This window comes from Prosopis cineraria, unplaced genomic scaffold (assembly GCF_029017545.1).
Source record: "Prosopis cineraria cultivar Desert tree isolate PC_DT_omini unplaced genomic scaffold, ASM2901754v1 PC10, whole genome shotgun sequence".
NCBI classification, from domain to species: Eukaryota; Viridiplantae; Streptophyta; class Magnoliopsida; order Fabales; family Fabaceae; genus Prosopis; species Prosopis cineraria.
The window spans coordinates 8,021,578-8,045,619 of NW_026555341.1; the positions used below are offsets into that span (position 1 = coordinate 8,021,578).

Genomic DNA, 24,042 nt, shown 5'->3' on the forward strand with positions numbered 1-24,042 from the left:
TGATCAAAGGATAATCTCATAAAAATATTCACTCACAAGTTGCAAGTTGGATTACAAAACTAGATTCTAGAAACTGACACATATCCACATCCCAAACAGACATGACTGGATTAATGACAGTGAAATCGAAAGGTCTCAAATGGGACTCCAGCAGAGTCACATAATAGAGCAGACGGTCTCCGGAGTGTAAAAGGGATGAAGCTGACGTGGCGGCGGAGCTTGAGGGAAAGACGCCAAGGGAGTCTCATAGAACGATTGGTAGCAACGATAAGGATCCGTGTCCCCAAAATGCAGGTTCCCACAGTGGTTGAATCCGTCTCTGTAGCTTAACGGGGCCCTCGCCACGTAATCATCGTAGCGAAAACGCTCGGGTCTTCCGTACACGTACGGGTAATAACCATCAGGGAATCGATACGGGTATCCATACCCGTATCCGTACCCACTATGAAATGGTCCGTAATACCCTTGGCCATGACCACCTCCACCAAATCCACTGTTACCATGAAACGCTTCTTTCTTTCTCGCCTCTGCTTTCTTCTTGGACGCTTTCTCTCGTTTTCTGTGATCGGAATGGGAAGCCTTCTACAGCGCAAGAAATCCAAAAGGAAAACAAAATCAGATTCAGAAAGTAGAAAGACTTGTATTAGAAGGCAAGAAAATGACCAAGAGAAATTGGTGTGTTTGGGAATGAACGAACCTTGTAGGTGCAGGGCTCCATGGGAGGCTCTGTTCTTTCACTGGGGAGAATCTTCAGTGTGTTTTAGTTTCAGTTTCAGCTTTTGATTCTTCAACTTGAGACGCTTTGGTTGGCTCCAAGATGGTGTGGTCTTTCGTTAGCTTTATAGGCATCCTATAGAAACTCAGGTCAGATTTTTTTTTTTTCACTACGGTTTTATCTTTAAGCCATGAATTTGGGACTTTGTTTTGGGAAAATCTTGGAATGCAGATTTGATGAGATATGGCCTCACGAACCGAATCAAGCAAATGGAGGTTTCCTTTTATAGGCCAAGCGTGATTGAGGAAGTTCCCTTTTACTTTTGTGTTTTTGCCTTGGTGCATTCTAAAGTTTTAGACTTCGGACTTTTAAGATTTAAAAATGTTCCTAAGAAACAAAAATTGGCGCGGGATAATGTTATTGTCCATGTCACAATTTTTTTTTAATAGCATGTCACAACTTTATTCTCCCTCCTTTTCTTTTTCCTTTCCTGCTCATCCACATTGTTGGACTGAAAAATCGAAATGCGAGATTATAGATTCAAAGGTTGCATGACAAAAAATAACATCTCAATAAATCACACTAGCTAAAGCCGTCATTTTTCAGGGAAAAAAAGCCGTTATTTCAACACTGTAATATATTTTTTAAAAAACTTTTTACACTTTCAAAGGTAAAAAACTGCTAGTGGATTAAAACTTTTTAAGCTATGCTACCATTTTTACATCACTTGAAAAATTCTAGCCGACTCAACTTGTACGTTAGTGGATTAAACATACCTACCTACCCACCAATCCACACAACTAATAAAGGCAAAGGAATACCAAAAATATAGAGTTGTCTATCCCTCCTCCTCCCAACTCCTCAACCCTTGAATCTCAATTTTAATGGTTGGTTATTATTGCATTATAAAATTATGATTATTATAATATTAAATAATAAATAACTTAGTAATTTTAAGCTGTTAAAGTTTATAATATATTATTTAATATTACTCTTATAAATAAATTTATTAGTTAATATTATAATAGTATTTTTATAATACAATGAATCTCAGCCATTGAAATTGAAACCGAAGAAGGGTGGAGAAGTTGGGAGAAGGGGTCAGGGGAGGAGGAGGGATGGGTGGGAGGGAAAGAAGCCCATTCTCTAAAACACCGAGTGTATTATGGGTTTAAAAAAAACACACAAGAAGAAGAAGAAGCCAAGGAAATAATATGAACTAGTATGTCATTTGCAATTTCATATTTTCAGAACGATGAAGAAAGAGGAAAAAACAAGCACAGCCATCAACCTCCATTTTCTAGTCGCTGGCCATTCCTTCGTTGTTATTTCTTCCGTTCGTACCCTGTCCGGCTGTCACTTCCCACCACGACACCAATTTTTAAATAAACAGCAGGGTTAAAATATAATTGTATTTTTAAATTATTTTTAAAAAAATAATATTATCTCTAAACAAATTAAATTAAAATAATATTATCTTTGTTGTTTAAACGTTTGTGAATTGAATGTATATGATTTTTAATCTTTAAGAGCAACATTATTCTTCTAAAAATAATTTAAAAATAAAATTATAGTTTAACTTATAAAAAATTGATGGCACTGACTATTAAATGATAAGAATAACATTACTTTAATTTAATTAATTTAAAAAGTAACATTATTTTTTTAAAAATAATTTAAAAATAAAATTACACATCAACCCTAAATATTAATGTGACTTCATATAGAGAGTAATTTGATTTATGAAAAATATACCTTATAGTTCCTTATATTTTCTGAATTATTAATTTAATTTTTAAATTTTGATTCGAAATATTTCAATTTTGATTGTTTCTTAAGTTAGAACAATGTATTCTTTATATTTTTTTAATTGGATACAATTCAACCCTTAAAATCCTTTTCACTCAATAAATTTTAAAAATTGAGTTATATAAGTTAAAATTCAAGAATTCTACCACTAGTTAAAAAATTAAAAGCTAAAAATTATAATATTAATTCACACAATTACTCTGTTTGAATAGTAAACGACACGAATAACAAGAACACCATGAGCAGAAGACTAGTAAAGCAGCGTACATCTGTTGGGTCCTTGGTTCAACATGCCAGCTCATCTATGGAATCATGTCCCCTAGAAAATGCCGCAATTCCCGTTCTTTGATTTCCTTCAGCCATTTTTACACTAACCACTCCCACTCCAAAACTCAAGTCCCTGGGCCTCCATTTCCAATTACCGGCAATGCGATTGGCCCTCTCATTACCTCCATCTGCCAAAAAGCTTCCATCCTCCCCATAAATCTACTCCTTTTATTCACCCCCCCACCCACCAAAAAAAAAAAACAAAAGAAAATATTACTTCTCCTTACATTGAGACCCGAAAGTGACCTTTACCTACGACCCTATTGCCTTCAAAGCCTACCAAATTTCTCACTGCCTTCAAAGCCCACCAAATTTCTCAGATTTACACAAACTTAGATTGGTTACTTCAACTCACATTCCCACAATACCCACATTTCAACGAACACTCAGGCGAGCCAAGAGCGCCGACGAAATGAGTTAAAAAATATATATAATTTTTACAATTTCATGCCCTTCCCTCTCATTATACACCTGAGAGACACCAAATAGGCAATTTTCGCCCAAAGACTAAGAATTAAAAGAGCTAAAACTAAAAGTTACCAGAACTGAAAAAGAGAAAGAATTAGCAGTGGAAACCTAACACAGATCCATCGCTGAGAGCGACGGCAACCCTACAATCGGCTTTAGCTTCCACGTGATGGCTGAAAAAGTGCAGCACCTTCACTCGTCCGGCCATCTCCATCCTCGATTCGATCTCCATGGTGGGCCCGATCCTCGGCCCGGTAAGCCCCGGCGGCAGAGTCGAGAAGCCCATGCTGGACGGAGTGGAGAGGGGAAAAGACTGGACGGCGAACGAGGCGGCCATGAAGATGGTTCTTCCGGATTCGATCTTGCCGGCAGGAATGAACATGAAGCCGATTTGGTTGCCGGCGTAGAGAAGCTGGAGGGAGCTATCGTAGTGGGAAAAGGCCGCTCGGTTGGGATTTCGGACGGAGGCGTATTGTGAGAAGGTGAAATTGACGGAGGCGTTAGTGACGGAGAAAGACGGAAGCTGGATGGCGCTGACAGAAATCTTTGGATCCTGAGGTTTAAACACCATGAAGTAAACAATGAGGACGACCATGACCAGGAAGATCAAGAAGATGGTGGCCACTATACAAGAGGCAAGGTTGGTGCGGCCGGACGGCCGGTGAGGCTTGCTCATGGCTTCGCTCGCTCCTCCACTCACACACGCACAACACGCACTGGATCTAGTGGACTCTGTGAGGATGCGGCACTATAATATTGAAGGAAGAGGACAAATACAGAGCGTGAGAGAAAACTGGGTCGGTTCCACGGTGTGAAAGATGGGGCCTCTTTTTTTTTTTTTTTGGTTGATGATTTATTTACATGCTAATTTTGTGCCCCATTCTTCTTTGTTTATCTTTAAGACTATCTCTGCAGCTCTATCTGCCTTCACTTGACTTCCCAGTGCTTGGACTGTGCTCTTTTCAGAGGCTCTTCGGTCCCACTCGTGGTTTCGCAGTGATGGTGCCTGTAATTATAATAGTGGTTTTTGTGGGAAAAAAAATGCAAAAAAGAAAAATATTTGGATGACGGGAGAATGGATTTGCATTTAAAAGTGAAAAGAGCATGTACATGCACTGAAAAGATGAAGGCATAAAGAAATTATTCATTAATTTAAATTAATTTGTTTGATCTGATAAAATATAGGAGAAATGACAGTTAATTTTCATCAAAATGGACAAATAATAAAAGAGCACCATGAAATAGAATAATAATTTTTAAATTTTTCTGAACTTATTTGATATAATTTTTTTCATAAAATTATATATCTAACTCTCAATAAAATAATTGAAAGTATAGTTATTAAAGTTATTGGTAACAATGGTAAATTGTTAACATACGAAGTATGATTGTTAATTCATTATGCATGAATGATTTTGTATACTTATTTTGGATTTCTAATTCTTTTGGTCATTTATTTAAGTTTAATCAAATTTAATTTTTTTATTCGTTTAATGTCATTCTTCCTTTAAAAATGGTAATTTTCTTTCTTAATTGGTCCTTCATGCTTTTCATTAATATCATATTTGTCCCTCTAAACGTAAAATTGGATTTCGTGCCACTATTTCTTGAGATTAAGTTGAGATATTTCCGATTCTATATTTTAAAATGATATTTTTACATCAGATATAAAATTAACATAAAATGATGATATTTTCAACAAAAAATTAAAAATAAATTTAAATAATCTAGATTTAATCTTAACGATTTTTTTTTAAAAAAAGACCAAAATAATAATATTTTTACCTCAACAGAATAATAATAATCTGAAGTCTAAACAAAGGAGCACTAAATTTGGCCATGCTTAGGATTGATTTAGTATTATCATTAGACATGGTTTTTCCTGACATGACTATATTACTGCATTAGATTCGAGTATTGTGGAATTCGACTATATATAGCTCTTTTGCAGGTGTCTTTTACATTTATACAAACTCGAACCTCATACTTCATGTTTATGGCGATCATAACTCCTTCTATTCTATTAGAACTAACGCCTCTTGGTGTACCATTACTTCACGAGAAAGTTTTTTTTTTTTTTTTTTTAACTTGATGACCATTAGACAAAGTTGAGAGCAAACAAAAGGCAATTGCAAACGTATAGTGGCCCAAATCTACTTGTGTTTGACACATCAGAGCGTACGAGGGGGAAGAATTGCCAGCAACCGGCAGTCTCCTGACCCAATTTTAAGAGCGAAGCCCAATGGTTAATCCAAGCTCATCAGTGACTGTTGGGTATTGAGTCGAGATACTCGACACAAATAGAATAGAGGAGCACATTTTTTAAAAGTGATAGATAGATAATTTAGATATTTTATGAGGAATATTTTTAAAAATACTGTCTTGAATCCAAATTATAAGACATTCTTACAATCAAACTTGGTCCCAAATGTAGAATATTTATTACTTTTTAGAATTATTTTTTTAAATATATTCTTATATTAGAGAAATACTTAGATAAACTAATTGTACCACATTATTCGTAATCTATTCAATAAAAATAAAATATTTAGATGCATTAAATATAAATTAATTTTGATATTAATGATAGTGGAGAGAAAAAAGTAAAAAATTTAATATGTATTATGTAATAAAAATAAAATAAATTTAAAAAATATCACACAAGATTTTATTTATATTATTTAAAATATTTTAATTAGACAGATCACAAATGACTCGGCACACCCGATCTACCTAAATATTTCTCCTCATATTAATTAATTGGGACATGAAAAGCAGAAAAAATGTTACTATTTTTTAATGAGAGTCAAAAAAATAATTGTTTTTATTTATTAATATTTAAAATACTCCTTCTATCTATATATATATATATAATATTTTTAACCCAATCCCACATATTAATAAAAGCTTGTTATTTAGTTAAAATCATATTAAATCAAAATAATTTTTTAATTTTACCCTACTAATGTTAATTAATATTATGATGGCAATAGATAAAGTATACAATTAATATCTCTTTTTTAAAATAAAAAAATTATCTAATTATAAAAAAAATACTCCTCTATTAAAAAATATAAGGCATTTTTAATCGAATCTCACTCAATAAAATAGTTATCTACTTTCAAATTAACCCTATCTTTTTATATTTATTTCTATTAAATACCATATAATAAATATAAAGTCATTCATTAAAATAAATACTTTAAAAAAAAGATAATAATTATATCCTAAAAAATTAAAAATATTTTATATTTTTAAATATTTAATTTTTTTAAAAAATAATTTATATATTTTAGTGAAAGGGATAAGTTTTTTTATAATATTTTCTGCAAAGACGAAGGGAGAACGACGAAAAGTTTTGAACAGGGTGGAGTATATATTTTTAAATTTGAACCGAGACTTATTTGGAAACAGGTAACGTACGAACTTTACACGTGGGGCTTACATTATGTGTTGCATTGCAGCTTTCCATGTTGGCGTGGCACCCCGTGGGGTCTCTCCGCTCCACTTTCCCTCCATTTTCCTTCATTTCTCCCATCCTCACTTTTCATTAATTTTATCATTTAAAAAAATTATTTAACAAAATAATTTAAATGATGAGAATTGAAAAAATAGATGGGAAATGAAGAGGGAAAAATAGAGAGATCTCTCTTCCCATTCCGGGACACTGGAGAATCAATCTGATTGGGTGTCAGACTGCCTCCATTTTTCTCAACTTCTAAAATACTAATTCAAAGGCGAAAGGCAAAACTTCTTAGATCTTTTTCAAATAAAAAAAAAAACCATAAAAAACTATAACACTAATGTAATTTTTTTAATCATCTGGATTAGACTCTACCAATAATACAAAATATCTCCTCCCAATTACTGAAAGTGGTAGGTAAATTTCTCTCAATTAAATTGTTATGTATATAAAATTAGATGTGAGCGCTTTAAACAACTGGATAATAGATTCATTACATAATCTCAAGCACAATGGTAGTATTTGATTATACCTTCTGTGAATCCTTTAACCTTTTCATTTTTATTAATAAAATTTATATTCGGCCAAAGAAAAGATTATTAAGATATACTTTCCGTTTCTGTGCACGGGGCTGGGGGTGAGGTGACACTTTCTGTTTCCAGCAAAGCTCTTACCAAGCCGGAGCTCAGTTATGTACTAAAACAAAACACTTGTAAGTAAATATGATAGTTTTTTTTTTTTTTCATTTCGTGATTATACATCAATTTGGAACGCCATAGACCTATGGTTTAGTAGGCTGCTCTCCTAGTACTTTGGTTGTTTTTTTTTTTAACCTTCAAATTCGAGCATCCATCACGAACTGAGATTTACAAAACTAAACAAACCCACAATTTCAACATGGTTTTCAAACTTCTTTTTGACACAATCCTAAGCAATCCATAAAATCTCAGGAGAATATATATACTTCTCATCCGGACATAATTCTGTTGAACATGCCGATGCAATCCCAATAGATAGTTGAAGTGAGAGATGATTAAAAGCTTGAGGCTTACGTCCCTAAAACACATGAAGCCGTCGCACTTATTGACACAATATTGTGATGCCCATCCTAAACTGGACTAGTCACTCACTCAAATGTTACCAAGTGATCGTACATGCAAACCTATATATATATATATATATATATATAATCCGAAAAAACCTAATTTGCAAGCTGCTTTTTGTCAAGGCGGGAATCCATGAGCTGGGAGATTGCTTCAAGAAATGCAGACTCACTCATGCCTGGCAATAAGGAATCCTTGGCCTCCTGAATCATCTCCTCTATTTCAGATTCTGTGTTCATGTTTTTTCTGCACATTATGCTTCCGATGGCATAAGGGGTGAGACCCCTCTCAACCCCTTTCTTAAGCAGCATGGTTGAAATGCGAAGCACTCTCGCACAATCCAATGGAACATCCCACCCATAATACTTCAATAGTTCTATATCTTCCTCGGCATCCATAGATTTTATATACTCAACTGTATCAGGAGAGTAAGGTTTGCGTGCTTGTGGCCAGTAAAGCCAATCAAAAGTGCAATCTTCAAACTGCACAGAAATTGATTACAGAGTTAACAAACTTTCAATTTCAATCAACAGAATGAATTAATCAATACGAGAGAGAAGATATCAGGTGCTCACTTTCTCTGGCAGGCAGTAACCATGATCGATTGGAATGAGGATAGTTTTATCTGTTTCTGGTTCTTTCCTGTGCAATATGTTGCCAGAATGTCTGTCTGCATTAGCCATTCTGATGTCAAGCACGGTAATCTTATGCACCTCCTCCACAGGAAAAGCCCCTGATCCAATGTCCTCACAGTTACCATCGTTGTTCATGAACATCTGGAGAGACCCAACCTTCACATGTTTTGATGAACAGTCAAACCCTTCAGGGTGGTTAAATCCTTCGTGCAAGCACTTCACCATAATTGTGGGAGGAACACCTGCAAATCCCATGGCTTCACCTGATACCTCTCGTCTTCCTCCTTTTGGATGGTCTAATATGTATGCTGCTACTTCCCTCACTGCTCCTTCTCCTACCTTCGTCCCTATTTTCAATCCCTCCCCATTTGTTGATCTCTGAAGATCCCGCGGGTTGTTCACCGCCATTGGCTCCTCATCAATGGGCTTAAATACTGAAACATACTCTTGACCTGTTGCATCTTGCATGAAGTATGTCCCTCCTGTGCCCTCAGAGGACCTTACCGGCTTATTACCTTTTTGCAAACCATCATACGTCGAGTTTATCATCTCCCACAGGAAAGGGAACGTTTGGATGTTTGGATTCACAACTATTGGTTCCAATATGAAATCTACACCTTCAGCTTCTGTTGCTGACAGAAGTTTCTTCTTGTTCCCGTCGATACTCTCCTCTGAAGTGGTGGAGGCCACAACGGACAGTTCTAAATCTTTCTCGATGGGTGTGGCTCTAACCTTGGCTGATTTTTGAACCAATAAGTGAATCACGTCATCGTCACTCTTGCATACGTCGTGAAACATTCTCTGGTCATCAAGCCTCTCGCCGTTGCAGAAAAGGTCTTGATTCTCAAGATCAACAAAACATTTTCCCTTATTAATGCGTTGCTTGAGATACCCAACATTTCTATGGCGATCGATATGAAATTCGAATTCCTTGCCACAAGTGGTCCTGACGATGACAAACAGGAGATCGGAGAGCCGGAGAACCAGGTGAAGAACATTGCCACCGGTCACACCGTAGTCCTTGATGGGAGTACCGTGGCGGGCCAGCTCTCTGCCTTCGAAAACAAGCTTCTGCTTCTTAATCACGAATCCCTTGAATTTCTGAATCCTGAGTTTCACTGATGCTATGGAATCGGACTCCAACACACGCATAGGGGTCAGAGCTCCGTCCACGGCGAGGTAAATCAAGATGGATTTACCTGAACAAGGCAAGAGCTGGCCTTGGAAGCAGACAGATTCTGGACGAATCGGAGTACGAGCAACATCAGCAAGTGACATGTTCGGAATAATTTTCCGGCAAGGGTCTCAACAAACTGAAGACCTTTCAGGATTATAAACGGAAAACTTCCATCCACCACCACCAAGGTCTGGCGTCGAGGCGATCCGAAGACCCCGGATGAGATTAAAACCAACAAACACTAGGGAAACAAAGAAAAATTAAAAAAAAAAACAGAGAAAAGAAAAGAAAAGGAGAAGCAATACTTGGATGAAAAATTTAAAACATAGTCCTGAAAGTTGTAAAAACTGTGAAGGTGCAAGAATAGGGTGAAGAGAATAGTGAAGAGAATTAGGGTGAAGAAGCGATCATGAGAAGGGAAGGCGCAATCTCCCAAGAGGAAGCATGAAAGAATGGTCAGAATGAGGGTGGATTCTTACCGAAAGGAAAGAACCGAAGGTGAAGGCAGGAGGGAAGAGAGCTTTAATTACAGAAAAGAGAGGGATTAGAGAGGGAAGCGATGATTTCGGCTTGCAAGAGGAATAAGTGACAGAACGGCATTATCGCTTTTGGCCTTTTAATCAAGTTTTGACCCCACCCTTTGTACTCCCCAGTTCCTGCATGTATGTATATGTAACGGCAACATTTTCTGCCTCTGCTTTGCTTTCATTTCAAAACCATGCTCTCTCAGTACGCGTCACCCTCAAAATCGTTCTCGCCTTCCCATACTTCAGTGGCACCCACGCCTCCGCTCGCAATAATAAAACGCGCACACTCTCTGATTATGCGTATCCACTAAAGAAAAAGTTGTATATTTTAGAGTGCCTGGTTCAATTCTTTTACCAAAAGGCCTCCCTTTTGTTTTTTTTTTTTTTTTGAATTAATTGTTGATTTTAATAGTCCGTAGAAAAGCAACCGTGTGACTGTACCCTCCCATCCTGCACACACAACCTACCAGTTTCTACACGGAATTGATAGTCTTTGTTTTTTTTTTTTATTAGTTGCTTTGTATGAAAATTAATAATATTTTCTTAGTTCTGGTTCAATGGCAGGTATTATTGGAGTTGAGCAGGTTCACTGAACAAGACTGTGTGGATTATGTATTAAATTAAATGAGAACATGGTTGTCATTAGAAAAGGCGAACAAAAGAAAGGCGGGTTAGAAGGATAAGAGTATAGCCTGTTTGAAAAGCAAACATAATCGATTTCTGGCCTAAATAATTAATTTTGTGAAAAAAAATTACCCACGCATCCACAAAAGTAATTAATTAATTATTGAATCAGAATTATGTTTTAAAATAAGCTTTGAGAAGTTAATTTAATTTTACTATTAAATAATATATTTATTTCTTAAATAAAGTTTAGAAAATTTAATAATATTAATACATCTTTTCTAATAATTTAATTTTAAAAAATAATATCCTTAATGATAATTTATATAGTTAAAATTAATTTTAAAATACAGTATCTGATTGCATTATAACATACTCCCTCCATATATTTTATATTTTTAATATTTTAAAGTATAATTATTATTTTTTTTTAAAGTGCCTTATTGATAAATAATTTTATATTTATTATATAGTATTTAATAAGGATAAATATGAAAAGATAGAGTTAGTTTAAAAGTATGTAACTACTTTATTGGCAGTGAGATTATATTAAAAATACCTTATATTTTTTAATAGAAAAAGTAATCAATTATAATTAAAATTAAGTATATTTATCAATTATTTTTATAATTAATTATACTTAACTAAAATTCATGCGAGCTCGAGTATGGTCGTGAGATCACATGGTGACCGATAAAATGCAGCATCCCAAGTCCCGGCTCTGCACAAGATATTTAGTTGTGCTTCATTTTGCTTCATTTTGCATAATTGATTCAATCTTTCCCAATCATACCAACTCTTGTTAAATCAAAACAAATAATCTTTTTACCAAAAAAAAAAATGCTTATTAGAGGGGCATGATTGTACGTCAAAAGCACCTTAGGATCCGGCCACGTATCTCATCATTTAGACCTGACCTGCTCTCACTGACTTCTATTGATCTTTGGACTCTTTTCTCTTCCCTTTCTCCTTCGTGCGCCCATCAAAGTTGGTTTTTTTTTTTTAATATATCTTTAAATCTTTAAACGCTTGTACTTTATTATTAATGATTATATTTTTAAAATTTTTTATTTTTATTTTTCATTCCTTTGAATTTTAATATTTTATTTATGAAAGAATTTAAAATAATAAAAAATCAAAACACAGAAATTAAAAGTGTAAAAAAATACAAGAATTAATAATAAAATATAAGTAAAGTATAGAGATCTAAAGTTTTATATATATATATATATAGATATATATATATATATATATATTTATAAGTATACTATAGAGAGTAAAACAAAATACTGAAGTGTTATACTATAAAAATTTATTTTTTAAAATACTATACCTAAAATCATTCTTGCATTGAACTGTTTATAAAATTAATTATGCCATGATTTTTCAAAATATTGTACCTAAAATCATTCTTACATTGAATGATTTATAAAATTAACTACTCCATGAATGATTTTTTCAATATACATTTCTGGGTGAAACAAAACTTGTTTCTGGCACGGACAATTTCTAAACATTCCTGGCACCTATCAATTGACATAAATGATTTGTCTAATAATTTAGTAATCATTTAAATGAAAATGATGAGTAAATAATTGTCACTAAAGTGATTAAGAAACTATTATAAGGTGTATTAAATTAAAAATTATTAATAATAAATAAATAATTATTAGGTTTATGAAAATTAATAATAAATGACCGAGTTTTATGAATGAGAGGTAAAACCTCGCAAATGGTAACTTTTAATACCACATCTTGCTCTCCTTTTTATACACTGTAATTGTTATTGTTGTTGTGTGTTTTTCTCTTTTTGAGATTTAAGTATTTCATTTATTTACATAGTCAGCATGTTTAAATTAAATCAGGGTGATTTGCATAAATCTTTCCTATAATACAGTCTACTTCCTAAATATTGTATTGCATAATTAACACCCTAATAAAATTAAATTAACCAAAGTAATTTCTTAAATATTTACAATTGTTTATTTAGCTTTTATATTTAAGACCAAATGAAGTATTACTTGCATGTAATAGTCCTTTTTTTTTTTAAGTGAAACACACAATAAGTCTTTTTATATGTATTTAATCTTTTTATTGATAAATTAACTGTAATTATTCTCAGTAATGGAACCACGTTGTTCTCAGGGGAGGTCAAGTTCCGCCGCTCAATACTATTAAGATACCTTTTAGGTTTTCCTTGACTCATTAATTTATAATTCACATCCAGGGTAACTTCTACTATCTTTTATATAATCTATGTAATATACATGTGTGTTTGTTTGTTACCTGAGCCCTCTTCTTAGACCAAAAACATATAAGGATTTGCCATGTTTGTAACACACATTTTTTTTCACAAATTAATTATTATAAAAATTTAATATTTTATATAAATTAAGTTTCTTAATATGTCCAAAATTTAAATTTTCTATGTCATTCATTTGATAAGTTTTTCCTATATTATTTATATTTATTATGATTAATATTATACATATATAATTTCACTTTTTAAATTTTTTCCATTTCCATTTTATATAAGTTTGTGTAATTTATACTCTATGATTTCTAAAGTAATCAATTTACATAGAAATTTAATTAGCATATACATTAAAAATGAATAAAAATATAGAATATTGTATATTAATTTTAAAAATCTACCCTGCTTTACATTTATGCCGATTCTACCTCTAATTATTCCATAAAAAAATTAACCACGTGTCTACGTCTATGATTGAGGAAAACTTAATATATAAAACATTAATGATTAAATATCAAGCTCTTACTCATGATTTGACAAGCAAAATTAACTTTGATATAATATTTGATGAAAAGCCAGGCTTTATGGTAAATTAAAAAAATGCATTTAAGACTCTAATCGCAATACTAGCACCAGTAATCGAAGCAAAGAAATGGAAGAGAGAGAGTGAACTTTGAACACGAAATAAATGAAAGACCACGAAGAGGAAATGAAGCAGGCAGGAGTAATATTTATGTCTTGAATCCATTATATAGAGCGTTCAAAGCTTCACGTGATGACATGCATATGGTTAGAGATGTACAGACTTGATGATTGAATCTCACAGAAAAAACAAAGTAGAGATCTTCACAGTTAATAATAAATAAAATGTCACATAAATAAAAAAAAGTCAAAATCATTTACTCAATAAATAATATCACTTTTTAACTATAAAATTGTAATTGACGTGGATGAATTATCCACAACTACAAACTCATTTTCCATCTGAACAATTTTTAATGTAACATTTTAATAAATATTTTTCATAGTGCAATATTTAAATAATTTTTTGAAAAAATTAATCATTTAATTTTTATAATTTTGACTCAATTTCCTAAACTTTGAGTCATCACAATTCAATTTTTGAAATTTTAATTCAGTTGTAAATTAATTTTTAAACTTTACCTCTTGTAAGTTAGCTCCTAAAATTTCAATCTCTTAAATATTTTAAAAAATAAAATTATAAATATTTAAAATATTTTAAAATTTATTACTAATATCTTAAATTCCTAAACCCTTTCAATTTTTATAAATATTATAAATATTATAAGTTTAAAATATTTTCAATCTTTATAATTTTATTCGTTTAAATATAATGATCAATATTTAAGTTATTGAAACTTCAAAAATTAAATTACAAGACGTAAAGTTCAGTAATTAATTTATAATTGAGTTACAACTTTTGAAATTAAGTTATAATTAAGTTAAAACTATAAAGATTAAATAATTAATTTTTTATATAATGTTTTTAATGTTTATAGTGTATTAGAAAACAAAAATTTTTTTTGCACTTGTAACAAATTCCTGAAAAAAAATCAAAATATTAATAAAAAACAAATCCGAAGAATTTTCCGGAATCTGGACCCCAATCAACACGGCAATATATCCTCTCCTTTCTCTCAAAAGCTGCAAAACCCCTAATTATTGTTATTGCCATTAGTATTATCACTAACCTTTAGCAACACGACACTCCCTCAGGTGTGGTTTAACTTCCCAAGGTTGAACTCTATTTAGGAATGCAAAACCATCAGTCCACATGATACTCCTGTTTATTGCAGCCGATGGAAGGTCCATTACATCAAATCATCAAAACACACGCGTCAACTGATTTTTTCCTGTTTGATTTAATTTATGAAAAAATTTTATTTAAAACCCTTAACCACATTTAATGAAAAAGGAGGCATGTTAAATTTTAAAAATTTACTTTAGGCTAGAAGCATTAAAATAAAATTAAAATATTAAATAAAATTATTTTGTCGTCCCTCATCCCCTCCAATTATTTAATGAAATTATTTATTTTTTTATATAAAATTATTTATTAACTTACAAAAATTATTTGTATCATTATTAACTTTTATTTTTATTTTTAATGTTATAATTATTGTAAAATGAGATATTCATTTTCTTATAAAAAATTGCTCATTGACATATAAAAATTATTTGTGTCATTATTAAATATTAATTTTATTTCAACTATTGTGCATGGTAAAATAAGTTATTTATTTTTTTATACCAAAATACTTGTTGACTTACAGAAACAATTCATGTATAAAAATAAATAACTTCTTGTAAGTCATTAATCAAATTTTATGTAAAGAAATGAATAACTACAGTGTAAAATTAGAGGGGATAAAGGATAGTAAAATAATTTCACCCTGTATTTTAATTTTACTTTAATACCCAAGTGAATTTTTAGAGTTAAAGATGCCTTCTTTTTTATTAATCGTGATCAAATTGTTTTAGACAAACTTAATTTGTTGATTAAAATTATTGTCAAGGGAGTTTGGAGTAGTACATTTTCTGACCGTTATGGTCGGTGGGACGATCGCACATGTGTCAATTGTATGCTTTTTCGCCACCGGTTTCTTGCGCATACAATAATGCAAAATGATAAAAAAGAATTAAATGCAAATCACAACGAACAAAGGGCTCGAGAAAATAAAAGAAAGAATGGGCAGAGTGAAACTTGTTGTTTGTTATATTATTTTAAGTTATTGTTAGCAAAAGTAATTATTATTTAAATTAAAATAATCACTTATATTTATAATATTTAAATTTTAGTAGTTTAAAAATTTGCAGAAGGAAAATATTCTTTACTTACATCAAATTAGTTATTAATATTTATAATATTTAAACTTTATTAATTAAAAAATTTGTAGGAGTCAACTTGTCATTGCCCAAAAATTAATAATAATTATTTAAATCAAAGTAATCACTACTTATTTCTTTTCTATTTTAAATTAAGGGCATGATAGTTAATTCACAAATGACATTACTGTTGGTAAAGTCTTAAAAAACTTGAAAAAAATTATCACATTTTATAATATTTCATTATTATTTACATATCTTAAAGATATTTTTCTATAATAAACAAATAGATAAACAATAATTAAAAAGGACAAGCAAGTTTTCCCGCCACAAAACTAACCGCCTCTTTATGAATATGAAACGGAATTCTCATTCGATAGAACGTCAAAACACTATATACTGAACACCTAACACAAAGCAAAGGTAAAAACCTAAAAAAAAAGTCCACCCACGACTAACTAAATGGGGGCGTCGCAAAAATAGCAGAATTAATAGTCATATTATAAGTAAACTTAGCAAGACTATGAACCATTCCATTATCTTTCCTGTGCATAAAATGAAAGTTAACTAACCAATCTCTATTGAGTAAAAGTCTAACAGAGTTAATAATGTTTTGAAAATGATGGTAACCAAGATTGTCTCTTATAGTATTAGTAATAGCTTGTGCATTATCATAAAATACCTCCACAATTTTAAATTTATTTTGCCAACAAAGTTCAAGACGTCTAAAAATATTATAAATCTCTGCAATTGTAGGTGGCACTCATCCCAATCTCTGATTAAAACCTTCTATCGAAATGTCATTTCTATCCTTTAAGACACCACCATAAGCACTTTGACTGTCCTTGAGCGTCGATCCATATGTTTCCAACCTAATAGCTCGCATATTGTTTTCTTCTTGTTTCAAAAACAGACTACCTCTACCATGTTTTGTTTGGGCTAAAGTTTAAAAGCATGTTTTTTTTTTTAAAAATTATATATAGATCCCATAGAACAAGCTCATTTATAAATAAATTTTATAAAATTCAAAAATCACAATTACGTTCTTCAGGATTTAAGTGTTATTCAAAATTGAGATAAAAAGATAATAATGCCTTATTAAGCATATATTCATTACATCAGTTAAATAATTTACAACTACTTCATCATTAATTTATAATTATAATTTTAACTTTTTATAACTATAACTTCATATATTCAATAATCAAATTGATCATTCTTAGCTATTGAATATATGAAACTATATTTGTAAAAAGTTAAAGTTATAGTTGTAAATTAATAATGGAGTAGTTATAAATAATTAATATTAAACTTTGTTAATGATATATAATTGTTTGACAATTAAATATATGAAGTTATAGTTGTAAAAAGTTTAAATTATAGTCATAAGTTGTCAATAAAATAATTATAAATTAATTATTTAATTGATGTGATATATATTTAATAGGGGTATTATCATTTTGTTAGCTTAATTTCAAATTATATTCAAGTCTCCGAGATTTGGTTGTGGTTTTCTAATTTTATGAGACTTGTTAGTAAATAAATTTGCTTTTATACGACCTATACATAATTTTTCTTTTTTTTTTCCCACAAAATCTCAACAATTTTTGGGCGGTACGCAAAAATTATATACTGTGGCAAAAAAAAAAAATCTTCATATCATCTTTCTCTCACTCATCGCATGTAATGCGAGACATAAACTGTGCTACTACCTACAATTTATAAACAAAACAGAGATTCTATAAATTTTGTTTTCACTTCAATATCACGTGTCTTTGATCTGGATTAGTTTAGTTAACAACTTGTGGGCACCTTTTTAAGGATACACCTTCCACCAAAAATTTAATCACCGCTGCAAACTTATGACTAAAACTTGAAAGTTCTAAATGATCAGTGTTTAATATGTTATAAATTTTACTGGATGTATTCATCCTCGTTAAAAATGATAGAGACTAGAGTGTCAAGTTTAGGTGTGTAAATACTAAATGCTGAATTAGTCTCAACTGTAAGATATATTTAGACAAAATCTTACATCCTAATAAATTTCATTAAATACATTTAACAACTTTATTTTTTTAATACAAAAATATAAACTTTTAAAAATACCTTTTATTTAATATATTAAAAATAATAAAGGACGTAAATAAAATAAAGAGAGAGAAAGAGTAATATATTTAATACAATATTAATTTTTTAAAGTGTTTTATATTTTAAAATTTTAAATCTTTCCAAAAGTATGCTATAATCTGGTAAGGGGATAGATATGTAAGATCGTAATTTTAAATCGTGTATTTCATCTGTCATGGGCTGCTGAAAGTTAAAACTAAACCAACCCTCCCAACCTATACTCTCGTTCAACTGGAGATTGGTCCAGGAACCAATGGGCCTGAGCTCACTTTTAAATTATGAAATTTAATAAAAATATAACAATTAAAATTATATTTTAAAAAATATACTGTACAACTTATACAATTGGTAATTAAAGGAATGATAAAAAATTTTAATCTCTCAAATTTGTTTTTGTTATTGATTTAGTTTTTTAAATTTAATTTTTATCAATTTCATTCCTTAAATTTATCTCAATTATTAATTTGATTCTTATTGTTTAAATGGGAGATAAATAGATAATATGATTAAAATTTACTAACATAGATAAAGGAATATTGACAACAGCAATATAGATTAATGAAAAGAAGTATAATTATTTAGGTAGGAAAAAATGAATTTAAGAACTTTAAAAAACAAAAGAGCAAAATGCAACACAAGGGATTAGATTGATAACAAGTAAACTGATTTGAGATTATTTAGTTACATATATATGTCAGTTTATCAATATACTTTATCTATTAGATTAATTGGATAGTTAATTTGTGTTTCAAAATTTAAAGGAGTAATATAATAATTTAAAAAAACATAAAGGGTCAAATAATTAAAATTAAATTTGAGAGACCAAATCGATAATTGAAGTAAACTTGATGAAGTAAAAATTTCATTATCCAATAATTTTGATTATAAAAATATTATTATTCAGTATTAAAACCTTAACTTATAATTCAATATGTTAAATATTTATAACAATTAATAAAGCGTTATATATATCGCAGACGCGCAACGTGTATAAAATTGTTAATATATTTAATGGGTAGGAGATATAGAATTCAACAGGGAAACTTCGTCTTACTCATGTAACTCTTTCCCATTAGAAGTACATCCTATTTTCGTCCTCAAAAAAAGAAGAGAAACTTCATATCAGAAAGCGCAAGACTCTTATAAATTATGTTTGTGTGGGTACAAATAATTTATTATATTTTTAGTAATTTTTATAATATTAAAAAGAATTAATTATAATTTTGAGCAGTGGTAGTAAAATATTGTTGGACAAAATATTTTATTTCATTTAAAAAAGCTTTTTTTTTTCCCAGAAATTTTTGAAGTTACTCAGCATGTTATTTTCCAGTATAAAGGCCAGAGCCATTTCCCCGCCAAACTCCTCAGTCCTCATCAGTTATTCAGCTCCCTGATCTTGCTCTGCCTCTTAATTTCTCAATCGCTGAATCTGGAACTGCAACACAATGAGTATCACGGTTGTTGTTTCTTTTATCTTTATGTTAATACCATCCTTAGTTTTTGATGCAAGAGGTCTGCATTACCAATACTCTGACGAACTGTACATCGCTCCGTCAGAATCCTACATTCCCTCAATGTCACCTTCTTACGATTCTTCAATTTCTCCGTCTTCTAATCCCTTAGCCCCTGCCTTGTTCGTCATCGGAGATTCCTCCGTTGATTCCGGCACCAACAACTTTCTCGGCACATTCGCCCGCGCCAACCACCTTCCTTACGGCCGAGATTTCGATTCCCGCCAACCCACTGGGCGCTTCTGCAACGGCAGGATTCCCGTCGACTATCTTGGTCACTTTACATCTCTTTCTTTATTCTCGCCCCTTCACTTCTTTATGTTTCTTTTTATTTTCACTTGTTAGCTCTATAATGCTTGCTGGTTGTCAAGATTATAATGATCGGGCCCAATAGACCCTCGAAACCTGAAATAGTGGGGAAAAAAAAAAAAGAAGTTGCCATGTATTCTATCCGCACTTGACCGTCAAGTATTCTATACATTTGTCCAACCAATAAATCAAGTGAATCTTTATGGTGTATTCTGGGATGGCTATTATTGAATAAGTCGAAATCCGCATTATACATGCTGAATTGATCCCGTTTCTTAATTCTTTTGTTAAGATGGATGACAAACTGAATTTTTCTTAAATCTTTTTGTTCACTTTGGTACTAGCTCTGCGTCTTGGCCTTCCCTTTGTCCCGAGTTATCTTGGGCAGACAGGAGATGTGGAGGATATGATTCACGGTGTAAATTACGCTTCCGCTGGAGCTGGCATTATTCTCTCAAGCGGCTCAGAATTGGTATGCTCTCTCCTATTTTTCAACCCCGATGAATGTTCCATTCCGCAATCCAAACAAAGTTAGAAGTCCAAAGTTCACCTTGTGACGTTGCAATCACTGAGTGCAGGGACAACATATCTCCTTCAATCAGCAAATTCAGCAATTTAGCGACACCCTTCAGCAGTTCATTCTAAGTATGGGCGAGGATGCTACAACCAGTTTCATATCCAAGTCTGTGTTTTACATTTCAATTGGAATCAACGATTATATACACTACTATTTGCTTAATGTATCTAACGTGGATAATATGTACCTCCCATGGAGGTTCAATCAGTTTTTAGCATCTTCAGTGACACAAGGGATAAAGGTGTGTGCCTGTGTGTGTGTTCTACTTCTTCTCTTGGGGGCTTTTTACACTTTCGTAATTCCTTTATTGATTCTTGATACACTCAACCTGATGACACAGAACTTATACAACGTAAATGTCAGGAAAGTGGTGGTCATGGGACTTGCACCTATTGGCTGTGCTCCGCATTACTTGTGGCAGTATGGTAGTAAAGATGGAGAGTGTATTGAGCAGATAAATGACATGGTGATGGAGTTTAATTTCCTCATGAGATACATGATAGAGAAGCTTACCCAGGAGCTCGCCGATTTCAATATCATCTTCTGTGATGTTTTGCAAGGTTCAATGGATATTCTAAAGAACCATGAACATTATGGTACTACTACGAAGCACTCTAGTGTTTGTTTTAACTCTTAATGTCCTTCATAAATCACAAAATAAGCATAATGTCTAACTCAGCTTTATGCTTCCTGATCAGGTTTTAACGAAACTAAGGAAGCATGCTGTGGATTTGGGAAGTACAAGGGGTGGATCATGTGCTTATCGCCAGAAATGGCGTGCAGTAATGCTTCCAACTATATCTGGTGGGACCAGTTCCATCCAACTGATTCAGTGAATGAAATTCTGGCAGACAACGTATGGAATGGCCTGCATACTAAAATGTGCCATCCCATGAACTTGAAGGATATGATAATCCACAAGGACGAATAGCACTTACCAATTTATGTATAACGTAAATATGATTTACATTGTTCAGTTGGTTTTCTCCCCTTAAATATACAGGATACAGGATAACATTAATACAGATACTATTAATCTTGAGCTAGTGTTCTCTTTTCGCACGCTGCTCTGCTTTGTATCATTTCCTAGGAAATTGAGAATTAAGATCCCTGCAAATTCGTGTAGCAATTACTGAGTAATATATAGTTGAATCACATGTAATACGGCGCAAGCTTATGGTAAATGATTCTGTTTCTATGCACTGAGGTCTCCCATAGACACTTTATGAGATCATGTTTACGACATGAAAAAAGGCGTGTTATTAGGCTTATTACTTCAAGTATGGAATTGTCATATTTCTCAGGATGGATGGGTTTTGAGCTGCAAACTCTTCCCACTCCTCTAGATCGATCTTCCCGTCTCCTTTTAGATCTGCTTCTTTAAATGTCTATGCAGCATCAGAGGGGTGACTCAGTAATCAGGAAAATTAGTATACAACATTTTGCTTGATGCTTCATGTTGTGAATATAACTTGAATGAAAGCCAGGGAGAAGAAAAAGAACAAAAATGCAAACCTGATCAATTATGGCCTCAATTAAGTATTCAGAAAGAATCAAGTCCGACTCTCTTAGAAGAGCCAATACCAGCTCTCTTACCTTCATGTCCAAAAAAAAATAACTAAACATGTTTCTAAATAGAATAATCGTGGGAGATATATAAATCAAGTTCAATGTCCATGCTTGAAACCTAAATCTGGTGAGTTTGAAATCAAGAAATCTCCTCGTTTACCTCATCACGTTCAATGAAGCCTGTTTGCCATATATCATAGATTTGAAATGCAACTGCCACATTAAATATCAAGGACTTAGGAAACAAATTATGGAATGGAAAGCCCACGAATTCAGTCTTGAGAGGAACACAGTACAAGCTGCTTTTTGTGCCTGCGGCGCAACTGGATGAAAGACACTCAGAGCTCGAACAAACTCTCCAAATTCTATTACTCCGTCATTTTTTGAGTCAAACAAATGAAAAACCTGCCGGAAGGAGTTGTGTCAGATACCAATGTTTACTTCTTAAGCCACTATCGTACATTACTTTGCGAGGAAACTAACCCGGTCAGCACACAGACTCTGTACCTTGCTACTACCAAATAAGCACAGCCGAAACTCTTCCTGTATATTCAACGTTATATTCAAAATGTTATAGTCGAAGTGTGTACATACAACTTGTTGCAATCATTTTTACGATGTTATCCTGAGAGAAGTGTGATGGTGAACTTGTATTCAAACTTACTTTTGTGATAAGGCCGTCATCAACTGTGGAACTACTCAGCTCCTTGAACAACTCAGAGAGTCCTTCAATTTCAGATACGTTGACTGCGAAAAGAAAACATAAGAACACTAAATAAAATAAGAGCAAAAGGAATCAAAAACCCTCACAGCAGGTTTGGGTAGCAAGAACTGCTGGATCTTCATGGGCAAGACGCTGTTTGGAGCAAGTGCAGCCCATTGCTATTTTGTCAGGCTATGAGGTGTGTTTTATTCAAGGGAGGAGGAAGTTTTAATATTATTTCTTTTGATTTTGATGGAGGGGAGGAGGATGAAGGATTTTTAATGACTCTTTACTCAAAAGGAAATGAGAAGTAATAATTAATTTATAATTATATTTTTTACATATTAATTTTTAATTATCTACTTTTATTATATAAATTAATTAATTAATTTCTCAATTTAAATTAATTTTATATTTTCCAACAATTTACTTTTTTCCAATAATTTACTTCTGTGTAATAGCCTCTTTGACAAAAAATAAAAGTAAAAATTGTATATTAATTTTTTAAAAGAAGGATAGGATTGCGGCACTCTGCAGGAACCCCCATCTATAACCTAGGTTGCCGCTACAGTGCAGCCGTCAAAGTTAGCAACGTATGCAGTGTCAGAGACGGCGTTAGAGCCGAAGAACTCCATCCCACTTTCTCTGATAGATGAACGTCAAGAACTTCCTACTAGTGCTCCGACAAGTAACAAGCAAGATCTCTTATGAAGTTTCTGGGATAGGCACGGCGCCGAACACAGACCTACGAAGCAGGGGTTACTTGGAAAATAAAAATTTAAACGTATGCTACACTTGCAATATTCTTCACAATACATATAATAGACTTTAATATTTGCATTATTAACTGTTTTATTTTATTTTTTTGAAATGTTCCAGCATGACTTAAAATTTAATTGAAACATTGTGGTTGTATTGTACCCAATGTGTGTACTTGTGCTGCAATATAGACACAGACAAAGTCACAGTAAGAAAGTTAATAGCCTCGTGGCTTAGTGGGCATGAAGTTCACTTTTATTGGTGATAGGTTGCAGTTCAATCTCATCGGTTTCAAGTGTTTGACTTGTCCTATGTAGTAAAAAAAGTCATAAGAAGCAAATTGGAACTGAAAGAAGGGTAGGGGACTGTGGAATCCCATGCTTTGCTTCCACTAGTCTGGAATTTGTTCAAAGTGGAAATGCGCGGTGACTAAAATTTTTAGAATTCTCATGTACCGGTCAGTCTTATGTTCAATTTCAGTGTGGAATCTGATTCCAATATCCTTTTTAACCAGCTAATCTTTCAGTAATTGTACTCT

At 32.2% G+C, this 24,042-nt stretch overlaps 5 protein-coding genes across 7 annotated transcripts; 1 reads left to right on the forward strand and 4 right to left on the reverse strand.

Annotated features, from left to right (window-relative positions):
* Positions 1-1,052, reverse strand: LOC129321421 (uncharacterized). Of its 2 annotated transcripts, none has more exons than XM_054967184.1 (2): positions 698-1,052; positions 1-579 (listed from the first exon to the last, which is right to left on the reverse strand). In XM_054967184.1, exons 1-2 carry the CDS (start codon positions 716-718, stop codon positions 157-159), a joined length of 444 nt encoding a protein of 147 aa, XP_054823159.1. In that variant the 5' UTR covers positions 719-1,052; the 3' UTR covers positions 1-156. The 2 variants fall into 2 exon arrangements, with proteins under 2 accessions (XP_054823159.1, XP_054823158.1); XM_054967183.1 differs by having other exon boundaries at positions 1-582; positions 698-1,046.
* Positions 1,053-2,684: 1,632 nt separating this feature from the next.
* LOC129322951 (uncharacterized) lies at positions 2,685-4,216 on the reverse strand. Its single transcript, XM_054969419.1, has one exon. It carries the CDS (start codon positions 3,993-3,995, stop codon positions 3,414-3,416), a length of 582 nt encoding a protein of 193 aa, XP_054825394.1. The 5' UTR covers positions 3,996-4,216; the 3' UTR covers positions 2,685-3,413.
* A 3,454-nt stretch (positions 4,217-7,670) lies between these two features.
* Positions 7,671-10,405, reverse strand: LOC129321768 (phosphatidylinositol 4-kinase gamma 2). The gene is made up of 2 exons (XM_054967661.1): positions 8,461-10,405; positions 7,671-8,367 (listed from the first exon to the last, which is right to left on the reverse strand). Exons 1-2 carry the CDS (start codon positions 9,796-9,798, stop codon positions 7,984-7,986), a joined length of 1,722 nt encoding a protein of 573 aa, XP_054823636.1. The 5' UTR covers positions 9,799-10,405; the 3' UTR covers positions 7,671-7,983.
* A 9,050-nt stretch (positions 10,406-19,455) lies between these two features.
* On the forward strand, positions 19,456-21,404 carry LOC129322888 (GDSL esterase/lipase At1g71691). 2 transcript variants are annotated; one of them, XM_054969341.1, is made up of 5 exons: positions 19,456-19,861; positions 20,241-20,368; positions 20,475-20,714; positions 20,814-21,069; positions 21,172-21,404. In XM_054969341.1, exons 1-5 carry the CDS (start codon positions 19,522-19,524, stop codon positions 21,402-21,404), a joined length of 1,197 nt encoding a protein of 398 aa, XP_054825316.1. In that variant the 5' UTR covers positions 19,456-19,521. The 2 variants fall into 2 exon arrangements, with proteins under 2 accessions (XP_054825316.1, XP_054825315.1); XM_054969340.1 differs by having other exon boundaries at positions 20,475-21,069.
* On the reverse strand, positions 20,974-22,968 carry LOC129322889 (calcineurin B-like protein 7). The gene is made up of 8 exons (XM_054969342.1): positions 22,853-22,968; positions 22,707-22,789; positions 22,526-22,585; positions 22,339-22,447; positions 22,203-22,255; positions 21,989-22,069; positions 21,749-21,861; positions 20,974-21,583 (listed from the first exon to the last, which is right to left on the reverse strand). Exons 1-8 carry the CDS (start codon positions 22,920-22,922, stop codon positions 21,553-21,555), a joined length of 600 nt encoding a protein of 199 aa, XP_054825317.1. The 5' UTR covers positions 22,923-22,968; the 3' UTR covers positions 20,974-21,552.
* Between the last annotated feature and the right edge of the window lie 1,074 nt (positions 22,969-24,042).